The sequence below is a fragment of the Mustelus asterias genome, unplaced genomic scaffold, assembly GCF_964213995.1.
Source record: "Mustelus asterias unplaced genomic scaffold, sMusAst1.hap1.1 HAP1_SCAFFOLD_2865, whole genome shotgun sequence".
Lineage (NCBI taxonomy): Eukaryota > Metazoa > Chordata > Chondrichthyes > Carcharhiniformes > Triakidae > Mustelus > Mustelus asterias.
In genome coordinates, this window is record NW_027592810.1 from 1 (window position 1) to 15,000 (window position 15,000).

The window sequence follows — 15,000 nt, forward strand, 5'->3', positions numbered from 1 at the left end:
GAACTCCTTGTATTTCTTGGTTCCCCGGCTGCTGTCAGCGGGCTGCGCTTTCCGCTTCTTCTGCTGCAGAGACAAGCAGAACCTGTTAGAAACTACATTTATCTAGCGCCTCGGACAGTCAAATAACACCAACTACACAGGGCCGCAACCAATCCCACATCCACAGAGACACTCCGGACCACACAGGACAAGCTCAGAGGTCGTCATTAAGGTGGGTCTGATCGGAGAGGGAGGTGGGAGGGGGTCTGATCGGAGAGGGAGGTGGGAGGGGGTCTGATCGGAGAGGGAGGTGGGAGGGGGTCTGATCGGAGAGGGAGGTGGGAGGGGTTTAGGGAGGGGGTTCCGGAGGTCAGGGCCCCAGGCAGCTGAGGACACAGCCACCCCGGGTGCAGAGATGCACAGAGTCCCGTCAGCTCGCTGATCAGAGACAGGTGCAGACCAGCCTCAGGCCATTACAGCAGTGCCAGGGATTGGCTCCAATCTCAGTTCCAGTAAGCTAGCTGATGACAGGACAGGTACTGTGAATAAACCTGCTAAAAGCTGCCGCTTAGCCCGGCCTATTTATTCTGGAGCTGTGCCAAGGCTCAGGTATAAGCAGGATTCAGGAGGTCACCTTGCTCTGTCCCATTCCAAATCCACAGCAGTGGGAACTCAGCACAGCTCCAGATTCCAATCGCAAGATACCCACATCTCCAACCTCCAGAGGGGTGGGGGAGACAGAGAACACTCAGTATTAACAGCAACCCCGCCCCCCCCCAGCACACACCCACACCTTCCAATACACAGCAAGCAGAGTTAACCCCGTGCTGTACCTGTCCTGGGAGTGTTTGATGGGGGACAGTGTAGAGGGAGCTTTACTCTGTATCTAACCCCGTGCTGTACCTGTCCTGGGAGTGTTTGATGGGGGACAGTGCAGAGGGAGCTTTACTCTGTATCTAACCCCGTGCTGTACCTGTCCTGGGAGTGTTTGATGGGGGACAGTGTAGAGGGAGCTTTACTCTGTATCTAACCCCGTGCTGTACCTGTCCTGGGAGTGTTTGATGGGGGACAGTGTAGAGGGAGCTTTACTCTGTATCTAACCCCGTGCTGTACCTGTCCTGGGAGTGTTTGATGGGGGACAGTGCAGAGGGAGCTTTACTCTGTATCTAACCCCGTGCTGTACCTGTCCTGGGAGTGTTTGATGGGGACAGTGTAGAGGGAGCTTTACTCTGTATCTAACCCCGTGCTGTACCTGTCCTGGGAGTGTTTGATGGGGACAGTGTAGAGGGAGCTTTACTCTGTATCTAACCCCGTGCTGTACCTGTCCTGGGAGTGTTTGATGGGGGACAGTGTAGAGGGAGCTTTACTCTGTATCTAACCCCGTGCTGTACCTGTCCTGGGAGTGTTTGATGGGGGACAGTGTAGAGGGAGCTTTACTCTGTATCTAACCCCGTGCTGTACCTGTCCTGGGAGTGTTTGATGGGGACAGTGTAGAGGGAGCTTTACTCTGTATCTAACCCCGTGCTGTACCTGTCCTTGGAGTGTTTGATGGGGACAGTGCTGGGGGACAGTGCTGGGGGAGGGGGGGGGTTGGGGGACAGGGCTGGGGGAGGGGGGGTTGGGGGAGGGGGGGGTTGGGGGACAGGGCTGGGGGAGGGGGGGGTTGGGGGACAGGGCTGGGGATTGGGGGACAGGGCTGGGGGAGGGGGGGTTGGGGGACAGGGCTGGGGGAGGGGGACAGGGCTGGGGGAGGGGGACAGGGCTGGGGGAGGGGGACAGGGCTGGGGGAGGGGGACAGGGCTGGGGGAGGGGGACAGGGCTGGGGGAGGGGACAGGGCTGGGGGAGGGGGACAGGGCTGGGGGAGGGGGACAGGGCTGGGGGAGGGGGACAGGGCTGGGGGAGGGGGACAGGGCTGGGGGAGGGGGACAGGGCTGGGGGAGGGGGACAGGGCTGGGGGAGGGGGACAGGGCTGGGGGAGGGGGACAGGGCTGGGGGAGGGGGACAGGGCTGGGGGAGGGGGACAGGGCTGGGGGAGGGGGACAGGGCTGGGGGAGGGGGACAGGGCTGGGGGAGGGGGACAGGGCTGGGGGAGGGGGACAGGGCTGGGGGAGGGGGACAGGGCTGGGGGAGGGGGACAGGGCTGGGGGAGGGGGACAGGGCTGGGGGAGGGGGACAGGGCTGGGGGAGGGGGTTGGGGGACAGTGCTGGGGGAGAGGGGCAGGGGGACAGTGCTGGGGGAGGGGGTTGGGGGACAGTGCTGGGTGAGGGCGTTGGGGGACAGGGCTGGGGGAGAGGGGCAGGGGGACAGTGCTGGGGGAGGGGGTTGGGGGACAGGGCTGGGTGAGGGGGTTGGGGGACAGGGCTGGGTGAGGGGGTTGGGGGACAGGGCTGGGTGAGGGGGTTGGGGGACAGTGCTGGGTGAGGGGGTTGGGGGACAGTGCTGGGGGAGGGGGTTGGGGGACAGGGCTGGGTGAGGGGGTTGGGGGACAGTGCTGGGTGAGGGGGTTGGGGGACAGGGCTGGGTGAGGGGGTTGGGGGACAGTGCTGGGTGAGGGGGTTGGGGGACAGGGCTGGGTGAGGGGGTTGGGGGACAGGGCTGGGGGAGGGGGCTGGGGGACAGTGCTGGGGGAGGGGGTTGGGGGACAGGGCTGGGGGAGAGGGGCAGGGGGACAGTGCTGGGGGAGGGGGTTGGGGGACAGGGCTGGGTGAGGGGGTTGGGGGACAGGGCTGGGGGAGGGGGCTGGGGGACAGGGCTGGGGGAGAGGGACAGGGCTGGGGGAGGGGGACAGGGCTGGGGGAGGGGGACAGGGCTGGGGGAGGGGGACAGTGCTGGGGGAGGGGGACAGGGCTGGGGGAGGGGGACAGGGCTGGGGGAGGGGGACAGGGCTGGGGGAGGGGGACAGTGCTGGGGGAGGGGGACAGTGCTGGGGGAGGGGGACAGTGCTGGGGGAGGGGGTTGGGGGACAGTGCTGGGGGAGGGGGTTGGGGGACAGTGCTGGGGGAGGGGGTTGGGGGACAGTGCTGGGGGAGGGGGTTGGGGGACAGTGCTGGGGGAGGGGGTTGGGGGACAGGGCTGGGGGAGGGGGTTGGGGGACAGGGCTGGGGGAGGGGGTTGGGGGACAGGGCTGGGGGAGGGGGTTGGGGGACAGGGCTGGGGGAGGGGGTTGGGGGACAGGGCTGGGGGAGGGGGCTGGGGGACAGGGCTGGGTGAGGGGGAGGGGGACAGGGCTGGGGGAGGGGGACAGGGCTGGGTGAGGGGGACAGGGCTGGGGGAGGGGGACAGGGCTGGGGGAGGGGGACAGGGCTGGGGGAGGGGGACAGGGCTGGGTGAGGGGGACAGGGCTGGGGGAGGGGGACAGGGCTGGGGGAGGGGGACAGGGCTGGGGGAGGGGGACAGGGCTGGGTGAGGGGGACAGGGCTGGGGGAGGGGGACAGGGCTGGGGGAGGGGGACAGGGCTGGGGGAGGGGGACAGGGCTGGGGGAGGGGGACAGGGCTGGGTGAGGGGGACAGGGCTGGGGGAGGGGGACAGGGCTGGGGGAGGGGGACAGGGCTGGGGGAGGGGGACAGGGCTGGGGGAGCGGGACAGGGCTGGGGGAGCGGGACAGGGCTGGGGGAGGGGGCAGGGCTGGGGGACAGTGCTGGGGGAGGGGGTTGGGGGACAGGGCTGGGGGAGGGGGACAGGGCTGGGGGAGGGGGACAGTGCTGGGGGAGGGGGTTGGGGGACAGGGCTGGGGGAGGGGGTTGGGGGACAGTGCTGGGGGAGGGGGTTGGGGGACAGGGCTGGGGGAGGGGGACAGGGGGACAGTGCTGGGGGAGGGGGACAGGGCTGGGGGAGGGGGACAGGGGGACAGGGCTGGGGGAGGGGGACAGGGGGACAGGGCTGGGTGAGGGGGTTGGGGGACAGGGCTGGGGGAGGGGGTTGGGGGACAGTGCTGGGTGAGGGGGTTGGGGGACAGGGCGGGGGAGGGGGTTGGGGGACAGGGCTGGGGGAGGGGGTTGGGGGACAGTGCTGGGGGAGGGGGACAGGGGGACAGTGCTGGGGGAGGGGGACAGGGCTGGGGGAGGGGGACAGGGCTGGGGGAGGGGGACAGGGCTGGGGGAGGGGGACAGGGCTGGGTGAGGGGGTTGGGGGACAGGGCTGGGTGAGGGGGTTGGGGGACAGGGCTGGGGGAGGGGGACAGGGGGACAGGGCTGGGGGAGGGGGCTGGGGGACAGGGCTGGGGGAGGGGGACAGGGGGACAGGGCTGGGGGAGGGGGACAGGGGGACAGGGCTGGGTGAGGGGGTTGGGGGACAGGGCTGGGGGAGGGGGTTGGGGGACAGGGCTGGGGGAGGGGGTTGGGGGACAGGGCTGGGGGAGGGGGTTGGGGGACAGTGCTGGGGGAGGGGGACAGGGGGACAGTGCTGGGGGAGGGGGACAGGGCTGGGGGAGGGGGACAGGGCTGGGGGAGGGGGACAGGGCTGGGGGAGGGGGACAGGGCTGGGTGAGGGGGTTGGGGGACAGTGCTGGGTGAGGGGGTTGGGGGACAGTGCTGGGGGAGGGGGTTGGGGGACAGGGCTGGGGGAGGGGGTTGGGGGACAGGGCTGGGGGAGGGGGACAGTGCTGGGGGAGGGCTGTGTCCGGGGAGGGGTCCTGTGTGAGTCTCCAGGCGAGCTGACCATCCTACCTTCTGTTTTGCCGCGTGCTCTGCCACCATGTCACTGAAATCCTCCTTCTCGACCTGCGCCTGCTGCTCCCGCACTCTCTCCTCGTATTTCTGGGTCATGGCCATGGGGTCGAGCTCCAACTCCTCGGGTGCCAGAGCCACCTCGATCCCCTGGGTCTCGGGGGCTGGTCCCTTCCGACTGATCACCTGTTAGACACAGCACACAACACAGTGAGGGAGACACGGAGAGATCCGGCCACAGGCTGTCCAGGGGTTACTGACACCAACATCCTCGGAGGTAAGAACCATAGAATCCCTACAGTGCAGAAAGTGACCATTCGGCCCATCGAGTCTGCACCGACCACAATCCCACCCAGGCCCTAACCCCACCACCCCATGTATTTACCCTGCTACTCCCTCTGATGTGGAGATGCCGGCGTTGGACTGGGGTAAACACAGTAAGAAGTCTCACAACACCAGGTTAAAGTCCAACAGGTTTATTTGGTAGCAAATACCACACTAGCTTTCGGGTCGCTGCTCCTTCATCAGGTGAGTGGGAGTTCTGTTCACAAACAGGGCATAGATAGACACAAACTCAATTTACAGAATAATGGTTGGAATGCGAGTCTTTTCAGGTAATCAAGTCTTAAAGGTACAGACAATGTGAGTGGAGAGAGGGTTAAGCACAGGTTAAAGAGATGTGTAATGTCTCCAGCCAGGTACACGGTATCTACTCTTGCAACTCGGCCAACGTTGTCTACCTGATACGCTGCAGGAAAGGATGTCCCGAGGCATGGTACACTGGGGAAACCATGCAGATGCTACGACAACGGATGAATGAACACCGCTCGACAATCACCAGACAAGACTGTTCTCTTCCTGTGGGGGAAGCACTTCAGCGGTCACGGGCATTCAGCCTCTGATCTTCGGGTAAGCATTCTCCAAGGCGGCCTTCACGACACACGACAGCGCAGAGTCGCTGAGCAGAAACTGATAGCCAAGTTCCGCACACATGAGGACGGCCTAAACTGGGATATTGGGTTCATGTCACACTATCTGTAACCCCCACGACTTGCCTGGACCTGCAGAATCTCACTAACTGTCCTGTCTGGAGACAATACACATCTCTTTAACCTGTGCTTAACCCTCTCTCCACTCACATTGTCTGTACCTTTAAAACTTGATTACCTGTAAAGACTCGCATTCCAACCATTATTCTGTAAATTGAGTTTGTGTCTTTATGTGCCCTGTTTGTGAACAGAACTCCCACTCACCTGATGAAGAAGCAGCGCTCCGAAAGCTAGTGGTTTGTGCTACCAAATAATCCCTCTGACACAAGGGAGAATTTAGCACGGCCAATCCACCTAACCCGCACGTCCTTTGGACTGTGGGAGGAAACCGGAGCACCCGGAGGAAACCCACGCAGACACGGGGAGAACGTGCAGACTCCACACAGACAGTGACCCAAGCCGGGAATCGAACCTGGGTCCCTGGCACTGTGAGGCAGCAGTGCTAACCCACTGTGCCACCCCGGGTCCCTGGCGCTGTGAGGCAGCAGCGCTAACCCACTGTGCCACCGTGCTGCCCTGGGTCCCTGGCGCTGTGAGGCAGCAGTGCGAACCCACTGTGTCACCGTGCTGCCCCGGGTCCCTGGCGCTGTGAGGCAGCAGTGCTAACCACTGTGTCACCGTGCTGCCCTGGGTCCCTGGCGCTGTGAGGCAGCAGTGCTAACCACTGTGTCACCGTGCTGCCCCGGGTCCCTGGCACTGTGAGGCAGCAGTGCTAACCCACTGTGTCACCGTGCTGCCCCGGGTCCCTGGCGCTGTGAGGCAGCAGTGCTAACCCACTGTGTCACCGTGCTGCCCCGGGTCCCTGGCACTGTGAGGCAGCAGCGCTAACCCACTGTGTCACCGTGCTGCCCCGGGTCCCTGGCGCTGTGAGGCAGCAGCGCTGACCACTGTGCCACCGTGCTGCCCTGGGTCCCTGGCACTGTGAGGCAGCAGTGCTAACCCACTGTGTCACCGTGCTGCCCCGGGTCCCTGGCACTGTGAGGCAGCAGTGCTAACCACTGTGTCACCGTGCCGCCCCGGGTCCCTGGCGCTGTGAGGCAGCAGTGCTAACCACTGTGTCACCGTGCTGCCCCGGGTCCCTGGCGCTGTGAGGCAGCAGCGCTGACCACTGTGCCACCGTGCTGCCCTGGGTCCCTGGCACTGTGAGGCAGCAGCGCTAACCACTGTGTCACCGTGCTGCCCCGGGTCCCTGGCGCTGTGAGGCAGCAGTGCTAACCCACTGTGTCACCGTGCTGCCCCGGGTCCCTGGCGCTGTGAGGCAGCAGTGCTAACCCACTGTGTCACCGTGCTGCCCCGGGTTCCTGGCACTGTGAGGCAGCAGTGCTAACCCACTGTGTCACCGTGCTGCCCCGGGTCCCTGGCACTGTGAGGCAGCAGTGCTAACCCACTGTGTCACCGTGCTGCCCCGGGTCCCTGGCGCTGTGAGGCAGCAGTGCTAACCACTGTGTCACCATGCTGCCCCGGGTCCCTGGCACTGTGAGGCAGCAGTGCTAACCCACTGTGTCACCGTGCTGCCCCGGGTCCCTGGCGCTGTGAGGCAGCAGTGCTAACCCACTGTGTCACCGTGCTGCCCCGGGTCCCTGGCACTGTGAGGCAGCAGTGCTAACCCACTGTGTCACCGTGCTGCCCCGGGTCCCTGGCACTGTGAGACAGCAATGCTAACCCACTGTGCCACCCCCTGCCACGGCGCTACCCGGATGGGTGGGAGGAGACCCGCATGGAGCACTCACAGCAGCATGGGGCGGATGGGTAGAATGGCCTGTTTGGGGGGGGGGTGGTGGAGGGGGGGTGAGGGTTTGCTGGGACAGGTCGGAGAGAACTCCCTCCTCGCAGCCAGGGAAGGCACAGACTGGGAAGACTCTGTCCCTCTCACTGGCGCTGGGATGAGCTGGGAGGACAGGATGATTCAGGGTGTGTATCTAGGCTGTGAGGCACTGCTGTGCTGTTTTATACACCGACACTCAGACAAGGGAACAGTGTAGACTTTTCCCACAACAGCAATCACAGCATGGCGACGGACACTGGAGGGATTTAACCAGAAGACAACCTTTAACTCACTAAAAATAGCACTTTGCAAAGTCGCAGCAAAGAGAGCGCCCAGGGCCACAAAGACACAGTAACTCTGCACCGAGGGAACTCTTAACCTGCTCACAACGTGCAGAGTGAAAACACCCACAACTACATCCCACAAGGACCCCCCTCCCTCCCTCCTCCGCAAAGTTTCCTCACCAACACACACTCCGCTAACCCTGCAGAAAGCCTCGCCTCAAACAAACTCCCCGCCTCTCCAGCTTCCCCCCCTCCCCCATGGGGGCAGAGAAATTCCTCCTCATCTCCGCCTGAAACTCTTTGACCTCTACCTGAAGCAGTGTCCTCTGCTTCCAGTCTCTCTCTCAGGGGAAAACAGCCTCCGCATCCAACCTGGCAAATCCCCTCAGAACGGGATCTGTCTCAATAAGATCCCCCCCCCCCCTCTCATTCTTCTGAGCTCCAGTGGGGCTACAAGCCCCCAAACCTGCTCAATCCTCCTTTCAGGAGATTATCCTCTCAAACCAGGAAGTCGTCGAGTGAAACTTCCAACACATAATTACATCTTTTTTTCCCCCAAATAAAGAGACTCAAACTGCGCACAGTGTTCCAGATGTGGTCTCGCCCACGCCCCGTACAACTGGAGCAAGACTTCCCGACTTTTACATTCCGTTCCCCTGGCGATAAACAATGTTCCATTTGTCTTCCTAATCACTGGCTGTAGATGCAGGCGAACCTTTCCTGATTCATGTCCCGGGACGCCCAGATCCCTCTGTACCTCAGAGTTCCCCAATCTCTCTCCATCCCAATCAGTCGCTGCTTTGTTATTCTTGCTGCCAGAGTGGGCACATTTCCCCCGCGTTGTACTCCATCTGACAAATTATTGCCACCGCTCACTGAACCTGGCCATGTCTCTTTGCAGACTCCTTACGTCCTCTTCACAACTTACCGTCCTTTCCATCTCCGTGTCATCGGCAAATTTAACAGCCAGACATTGAGTCCCTTCATCCAAGTCCCTGATACAGATTGTAAATAGTTCAGGCCCCAGCACTGATCCCTGTGACACTCCACAAGCTACAGTTTACCATCCCAAATAAAGACCCATTTATCCATACTCTCAGCTTCTTGTTAGCTAACGAATCCTTTATCCACGTTACCCCCTGCACCACGTAATCATGTCTTGTAAATGCCTTTTGGAAATCCAGGAACACCACATCCACAGGTTCCCCTTTATCCACATGGCTTGTAACCTCCAAACAGAAGCCTCTCGATAAATCGGTTCGATACCGTGTCCCTTTCACAAGTCGGATTTTCGAACAATCCTGCCATAACCTCCTGGATAATGGATTCCCGTATTTTCCCTGCTTGCTGTCTCCCTTCCCTCCTGAATAAAGCTGTTTCATTTTCTGTTTTCCAAACCACTGGGAGCCTCCCAGAATCCAGGGAATTTTGGACGATTATAACTGGTGTATCTACCATCCCCACAGCCACCTTTTCCAGACCCGGGGAAGCAGGCCGCCTGGTCCTGGGAGCTTCACAGCCTTTACCTCGAATAGTTTTCCGTGTGCGAGTGTGTACCACGCTGGGCAGCACCACCGAGTTCAGCAGAGACTGGGGGGTGGGGGGGGTGGCCAGGCTCCACGCTGTGCCCAATGGGGAGGGGCCAGGCTCCACGCTGTGCCCAATGGGGAGGGGCCAGGCTCCACGCTGTGCCCAATGGGGAGGGGCCAGGCTCCACGCTGTGCCCAATGGGGAGGGGCCAGGCTCCACGCTGTGCCCAATGGGGAGGGGCCAGGCTCCACGCTGTGCCCAATGGGGAGGGGCCAGGCTCCACGCTGTGCCCAATGGGGAGGGGCCAGGCTCCACGCTGTGCCCAATGGGGAGGGGCCAGGCTCCACGCTGTGCCCAATGGGGAGGGGCCAGGCTCCATGCTGTGCCCAGTGGGGAGGGGGCCAGGGTCCATGCTGTACCCAGGGTGGGGGGGGTAAGTACTCACGGCGGACATGTCGTAGATGTGTGTCGACCCCATCATGGCCCCTCCGATGGTCGCCGTCCTCTTCTCTGGCACTGGAATGTACAGCTGGGGCGTGTCACCGCTGTGGGGAAAGGAGCAAGACACCCAATCAGAATGGCGCAGCACTCGAGATGTCCCACCCACTGCAGCCCGGACCCCACCCCCTGCTAACCAAGCCCCACCCCCACTGCCCAGACCCCACCCCCTGCTAAACAAGCCCCACCCCCACTGCCAGGACCCCGCCCCATGAACCAGGCCCCTCCCCCACTGCCAGGATCCCACTCCCTAACTAAGCCCCTCCTCCACTGCTAGGACCCCGCCCCCTGGTAACCAGGCCCCTCCCCACTGCCAGGACCCCATCCACGACGAACCAGGCCCCTCCCCTGCTGCCAGGATCCTGCCCCTAACCAGGCCCCTCCCACACTGCTAGGACCCCGCCCCCTGCCCCGAACCACCCGACCGACCAGCATCAAACAGCTCGGTGCTTCCGACTGCCCCCGCTGTGTCGACAGGATGGAGATTCCCTTCCCGAAGCTGCCCACGATTCCAGGAATCACAGTAATTCCGGAGTGCTGGAATAGCGGAGGGGTAAACGGGATAAACCTTCAGAATCACCTCCTGTGGCCAGTTTCACTCAAACTGCGCGCTGTTGCTCTGTGAACTCAGAAAGCTCCTGACTTCAGTCAACAAAATCCAGCCTCCCAGAGTCAGGCAAACAAGTGAGAAACACTCGCTCTGCGCTCAGTACAGCTCTCACAGTGACCCTGTCTGACAGTGTGATAGAGTACAGCTCTCAGTGACTCTGTCTGACAGTGTGATAGAGTACAGCTCTCACAGTGACCCTGTCTGACAGTGTGATAGAGTACAGCTCTCACAGTGACCCTGTCTGACAGTGTGATAGAGTACAGCTCTCACAGTGACCCTGTGTCACAGTGTGATAGAGTACAGCTCTCACAGTGACCCTGTCTGACAGTGTGATAGAGTACAGCTCTCACAGTGACCCTGTCTGACGGTGTGATAGAGTACAGCTCTCACAGTGACCCTGTCTGACAGTGTGATAGAGTACAGCTCTCACAGTGACCCTGTCTGACAGTGTGATAGAGTACAGCTCTCAGTGACTCTGTCTGACAGTGTGATAGAGTACAGCTCTCACAGTGACCCTGTCTGACAGTGTGATAGAGTACAGCTCTCACAGTGACCCTGTGTCACAGTGTGATAAGAGTACAGCTCTCACAGTGACCCTGTGTCACAGTGTGATAGAGTACAGCTCTCACAGTGACCCTGTGTCACAGTGTGATAGAGTACAGCTCTCAGTGACTCTGTCTGACAGTGTGATAGAGTACAGCTCTCAGTGACTCTGTCTGACAGTGTGATAGAGTACAGCTCTCACAGTGACCCTGTCTGACAGTGTGATAGAGTACAGCTCTCAGTGACTCTGTCTGACAGTGTGATAGAGTACAGCTCTCACAGTGACCCTGTCTGACAGTGATAGAGTACAGCTCTCACAGTGACCCTGTGTCACAGTGTGATAAGAGTACAGCTCTCACAGTGACCCTGTGTCACAGTGTGATAGAGTACAGCTCTCACAGTGAGTCTGTGTCACAGTGTGATAGAGTACAGCTCTCAGTGACTCTGTCTGACAGTGTGATAGAGTACAGCTCTCAGTGACTCTGTCTGACAGTGTGATAGAGTACAGCTCTCAGTGACTCTGTCTGACAGTGTGATAGAGTACAGCTCTCAGTGACTCTGTCTGACAGTGTGATAGAGTACAGCTCTCAGTGACTCTGTCTGACAGTGTGATAGAGTACAGCTCTCACAGTGACCCTGTCTGACAGTGTGATAGAGTACAGCTCTCAGTGACTCTGTCTGACAGTGTGATAGAGTACAGCTCTCACAGTGACCCTGTCTGACAGTGTGATAGAGTACAGCTCTCACAGTGACCCTGTGTCACAGTGTGATAAGAGTACAGCTCTCACAGTGACCCTGTGTCACAGTGTGATAGAGTACAGCTCTCACAGTGACCCTGTGTCACAGTGTGATAGAGTACAGCTCTCACAGTGACCCTGTGTCACAGTGTGATAGAGTACAGCTCTCACAGTGACCCTGTCTGACAGTGTGATAGAGTACAGCTCTCACAGTGACTCTGTCTGACAGTGTGATAGAGTACAGCTCTCACAGTGACCCTGTGTCACAGTGTGATAGAGTACAGCTCTCACAGTGACCCTGTCTGACAGTGTGATAGAGTACAGCTCTCACAGTGACTCTGTCTGACAGTGTGATAGAGTACAGCTCTCACAGTGACCCTGTGTCACAGTGTGATAGAGTACAGCTCTCACAGTGACCCTGTCTGACAGTGTGATAGAGTACAGCTCTCACAGTGACCCTGTCTGACGGTGTGATAGAGTACAGCTCTCACAGTGACCCTGTCTCACAGTGTGATAGAGTACAGCTCTCACAGTGACTCTGTCTCACAGTGTGATAGAGTACAGCTCTCACAGTGACCCTGTCTGACAGTGTGATAGAGTACAGCTCTCACAGTGACCCTGTCTCACAGTGTGATAGAGTACAGCTCTCACAGTGACTCTGTCTGACAGTGTGATAGAGTACAGCTCTCACAGTGACCCTGTCTGACAGTGTGATAGAGTACAGCTCTCACAGTGACCCTGTCTGACAGTGTGATAGAGTACAGCTCTCACAGTGACCCTGTCTGACAGTGTGATAGAGTACAGCTCTCACAGTGACCCTGTCTGACAGTGTGATAGAGTACAGCTCTCAGTGACTCTGTCTGACAGTGTGATAGAGTACAGCTCTCACAGTGACCCTGTCTGACAGTGTGATAGAGTACAGCTCTCACAGTGACCCTGTGTCACAGTGTGATAAGAGTACAGCTCTCACAGTGACCCTGTGTCACAGTGTGATAGAGTACAGCTCTCACAGTGACCCTGTGTCACAGTGTGATAGAGTACAGCTCTCAGTGACTCTGTCTGACAGTGTGATAGAGTACAGCTCTCAGTGACTCTGTCTGACAGTGTGATAGAGTACAGCTCTCACAGTGACCCTGTCTGACAGTGTGATAGAGTACAGCTCTCAGTGACTCTGTCTGACAGTGTGATAGAGTACAGCTCTCACAGTGACCCTGTCTGACAGTGTGATAGAGTACAGCTCTCACAGTGACCCTGTGTCACAGTGTGATAAGAGTACAGCTCTCACAGTGACCCTGTGTCACAGTGTGATAGAGTACAGCTCTCACAGTGACCCTGTGTCACAGTGTGATAGAGTACAGCTCTCACAGTGACCCTGTGTCACAGTGTGATAGAGTACAGCTCTCACAGTGACCCTGTCTGACAGTGTGATAGAGTACAGCTCTCACAGTGACTCTGTCTGACAGTGTGATAGAGTACAGCTCTCACAGTGACCCTGTCTGACAGTGTGATAGAGTACAGCTCTCACAGTGACTCTGTCTGACAGTGTGATAGAGTACAGCTCTCACAGTGACCCTGTGTCACAGTGTGATAGAGTACAGCTCTCACAGTGACCCTGTCTGACAGTGTGATAGAGTACAGCTCTCACAGTGACCCTGTGTCACAGTGTGATAGAGTACAGCTCTCACAGTGACCCTGTCTGACAGTGTGATAGAGTACAGCTCTCACAGTGAGTCTGTCTCACAGTGTGATAGAGTACAGCTCTCACAGTGACTCTGTCTGACAGTGTGATAGAGTACAGCTCTCACAGTGACTCTGTGTCACAGTGTGATAGAGTACAGCTCTCACAGTGACCCTGTCTGACAGTGTGATAGAGTACAGCTCTCACAGTGACTCTGTCTGACAGTGTGATAGAGTACAGCTCTCACAGTGACTCTGTCTGACAGTGTGATAGAGTACAGCTCTCAGTGACTCTGTCTGACGGTGTGATAGAGTACAGCTCTCACAGTGACCCTGTCTCACAGTGTGATAGAGTACAGCTCTCACAGTGACTCTGTCTGACAGTGTGATAGAGTACAGCTCTCACAGTGACTCTGTCTGACAGTGTGATAGAGTACAGCTCTCACAGTGACTCTGTCTGACAGTGTGATAGAGTACAGCTCTCAGTGACTCTGTCTGACGGTGTGATAGAGTACAGCTCTCACAGTGACCCTGTCTCACAGTGTGATAGAGTACAGCTCTCACAGTGACTCTGTCTGACAGTGTGATAGAGTACAGCTCTCACAGTGACTCTGTCTGACGGTGTGATAGAGTACAGCTCTCACAGTGACCCTGTCTCACAGTGTGATAGAGTACAGCTCTCACAGTGACTCTGTCTCACAGTGTGATAGAGTACAGCTCTCACAGTGACCCTGTCTGACAGTGTGATAGAGTACAGCTCTCACAGTGACCCTGTGTCACAGTGTGATAGAGTACAGCTCTCACAGTGACCCTGTCTCATAGTGTGATAGAGTACAGCTCTCACAGTGACTCTGTCTGACAGTGTGATAGAGTACAGCTCTCACAGTGAGTCTGTCTCACAGTGTGATAGAGTACAGCTCTCACAGTGACCCTGTCTGACAGTGTGATAGAGTACAGCTCTCACAGTGACCCTGTCTGACAGTGTGATAGAGTACAGCTCTCACAGTGACTCTGTGTCACAGTGTGATAGAGTACAGCTCTCACAGTGACTCTGTCTGACAGTGTGATAGAGTACAGCTCTCACAGTGACTCTGTCTGACAGTGTGATAGAGTACAGCTCTCACAGTGACCCTGTCTGACGGTGTGATAGAGTACAGCTCTCACAGTGACCCTGTCTGACAGTGTGATAGAGTACAGCTCTCACAGTGACTCTGTCTGACGGTGTGATAGAGTACAGCTCTCACAGTGACTCTGTCTGACAGTGTGATAGAGTACAGCTCTCACAGTGACCCTGTCTGACAGTGTGATAGAGTACAGCTCTCACAGTGACCCTGTCTCACAGTGTGATAGAGTACAGCTCTCACAGTGACCCTGTCTGACAGTGTGATAGAGTACAGCTCTCACAGTGACCCTGTCTGACAGTGTGATAGAGTACAGCTCTCACAGTGACTGTGATGGATTTTGAGGCCAGTCATCGGTCCTCCCTCAGTCCCAGCAGCCTCCCCACTCCCCCGAACCCCCCTGGCCTCAGGGCACGGCTCCTGCCCCCCCCGTGTCCCACTCTCAGGGCACAGAACTTACCCATCCATGGCCTCCTCAATCTTCTTCTTCCTGAGTTCGATCAGTTCAGGCGTCTCCATTCCTGCCGGAACAGAGGAGAA

General features: G+C 58.9%; 1 protein-coding gene across 1 annotated transcript in view; it reads right to left on the bottom strand.

Moving 5' to 3' along the window:
* Positions 1–3: 3 nt before the first annotated feature.
* Positions 4–15,000, bottom strand: part of LOC144490094 (splicing factor 3B subunit 2-like) — a gene marked incomplete at both ends in the record, with an annotated part of 44,625 nt that continues 29,628 nt past the window's right edge. Inside the window, 4 exons of the mRNA XM_078207902.1 lie at positions 4–63; positions 4,647–4,832; positions 9,720–9,819; positions 14,921–15,000. The exon at positions 14,921–15,000 is cut by the window's right edge and continues 22 nt beyond it. Of these exons, the coding sequence (XP_078064028.1) occupies positions 4–63; positions 4,647–4,832; positions 9,720–9,819; positions 14,921–15,000 (426 nt within the window). The remainder of the gene's footprint in view (positions 64–4,646; positions 4,833–9,719; positions 9,820–14,920) is intronic.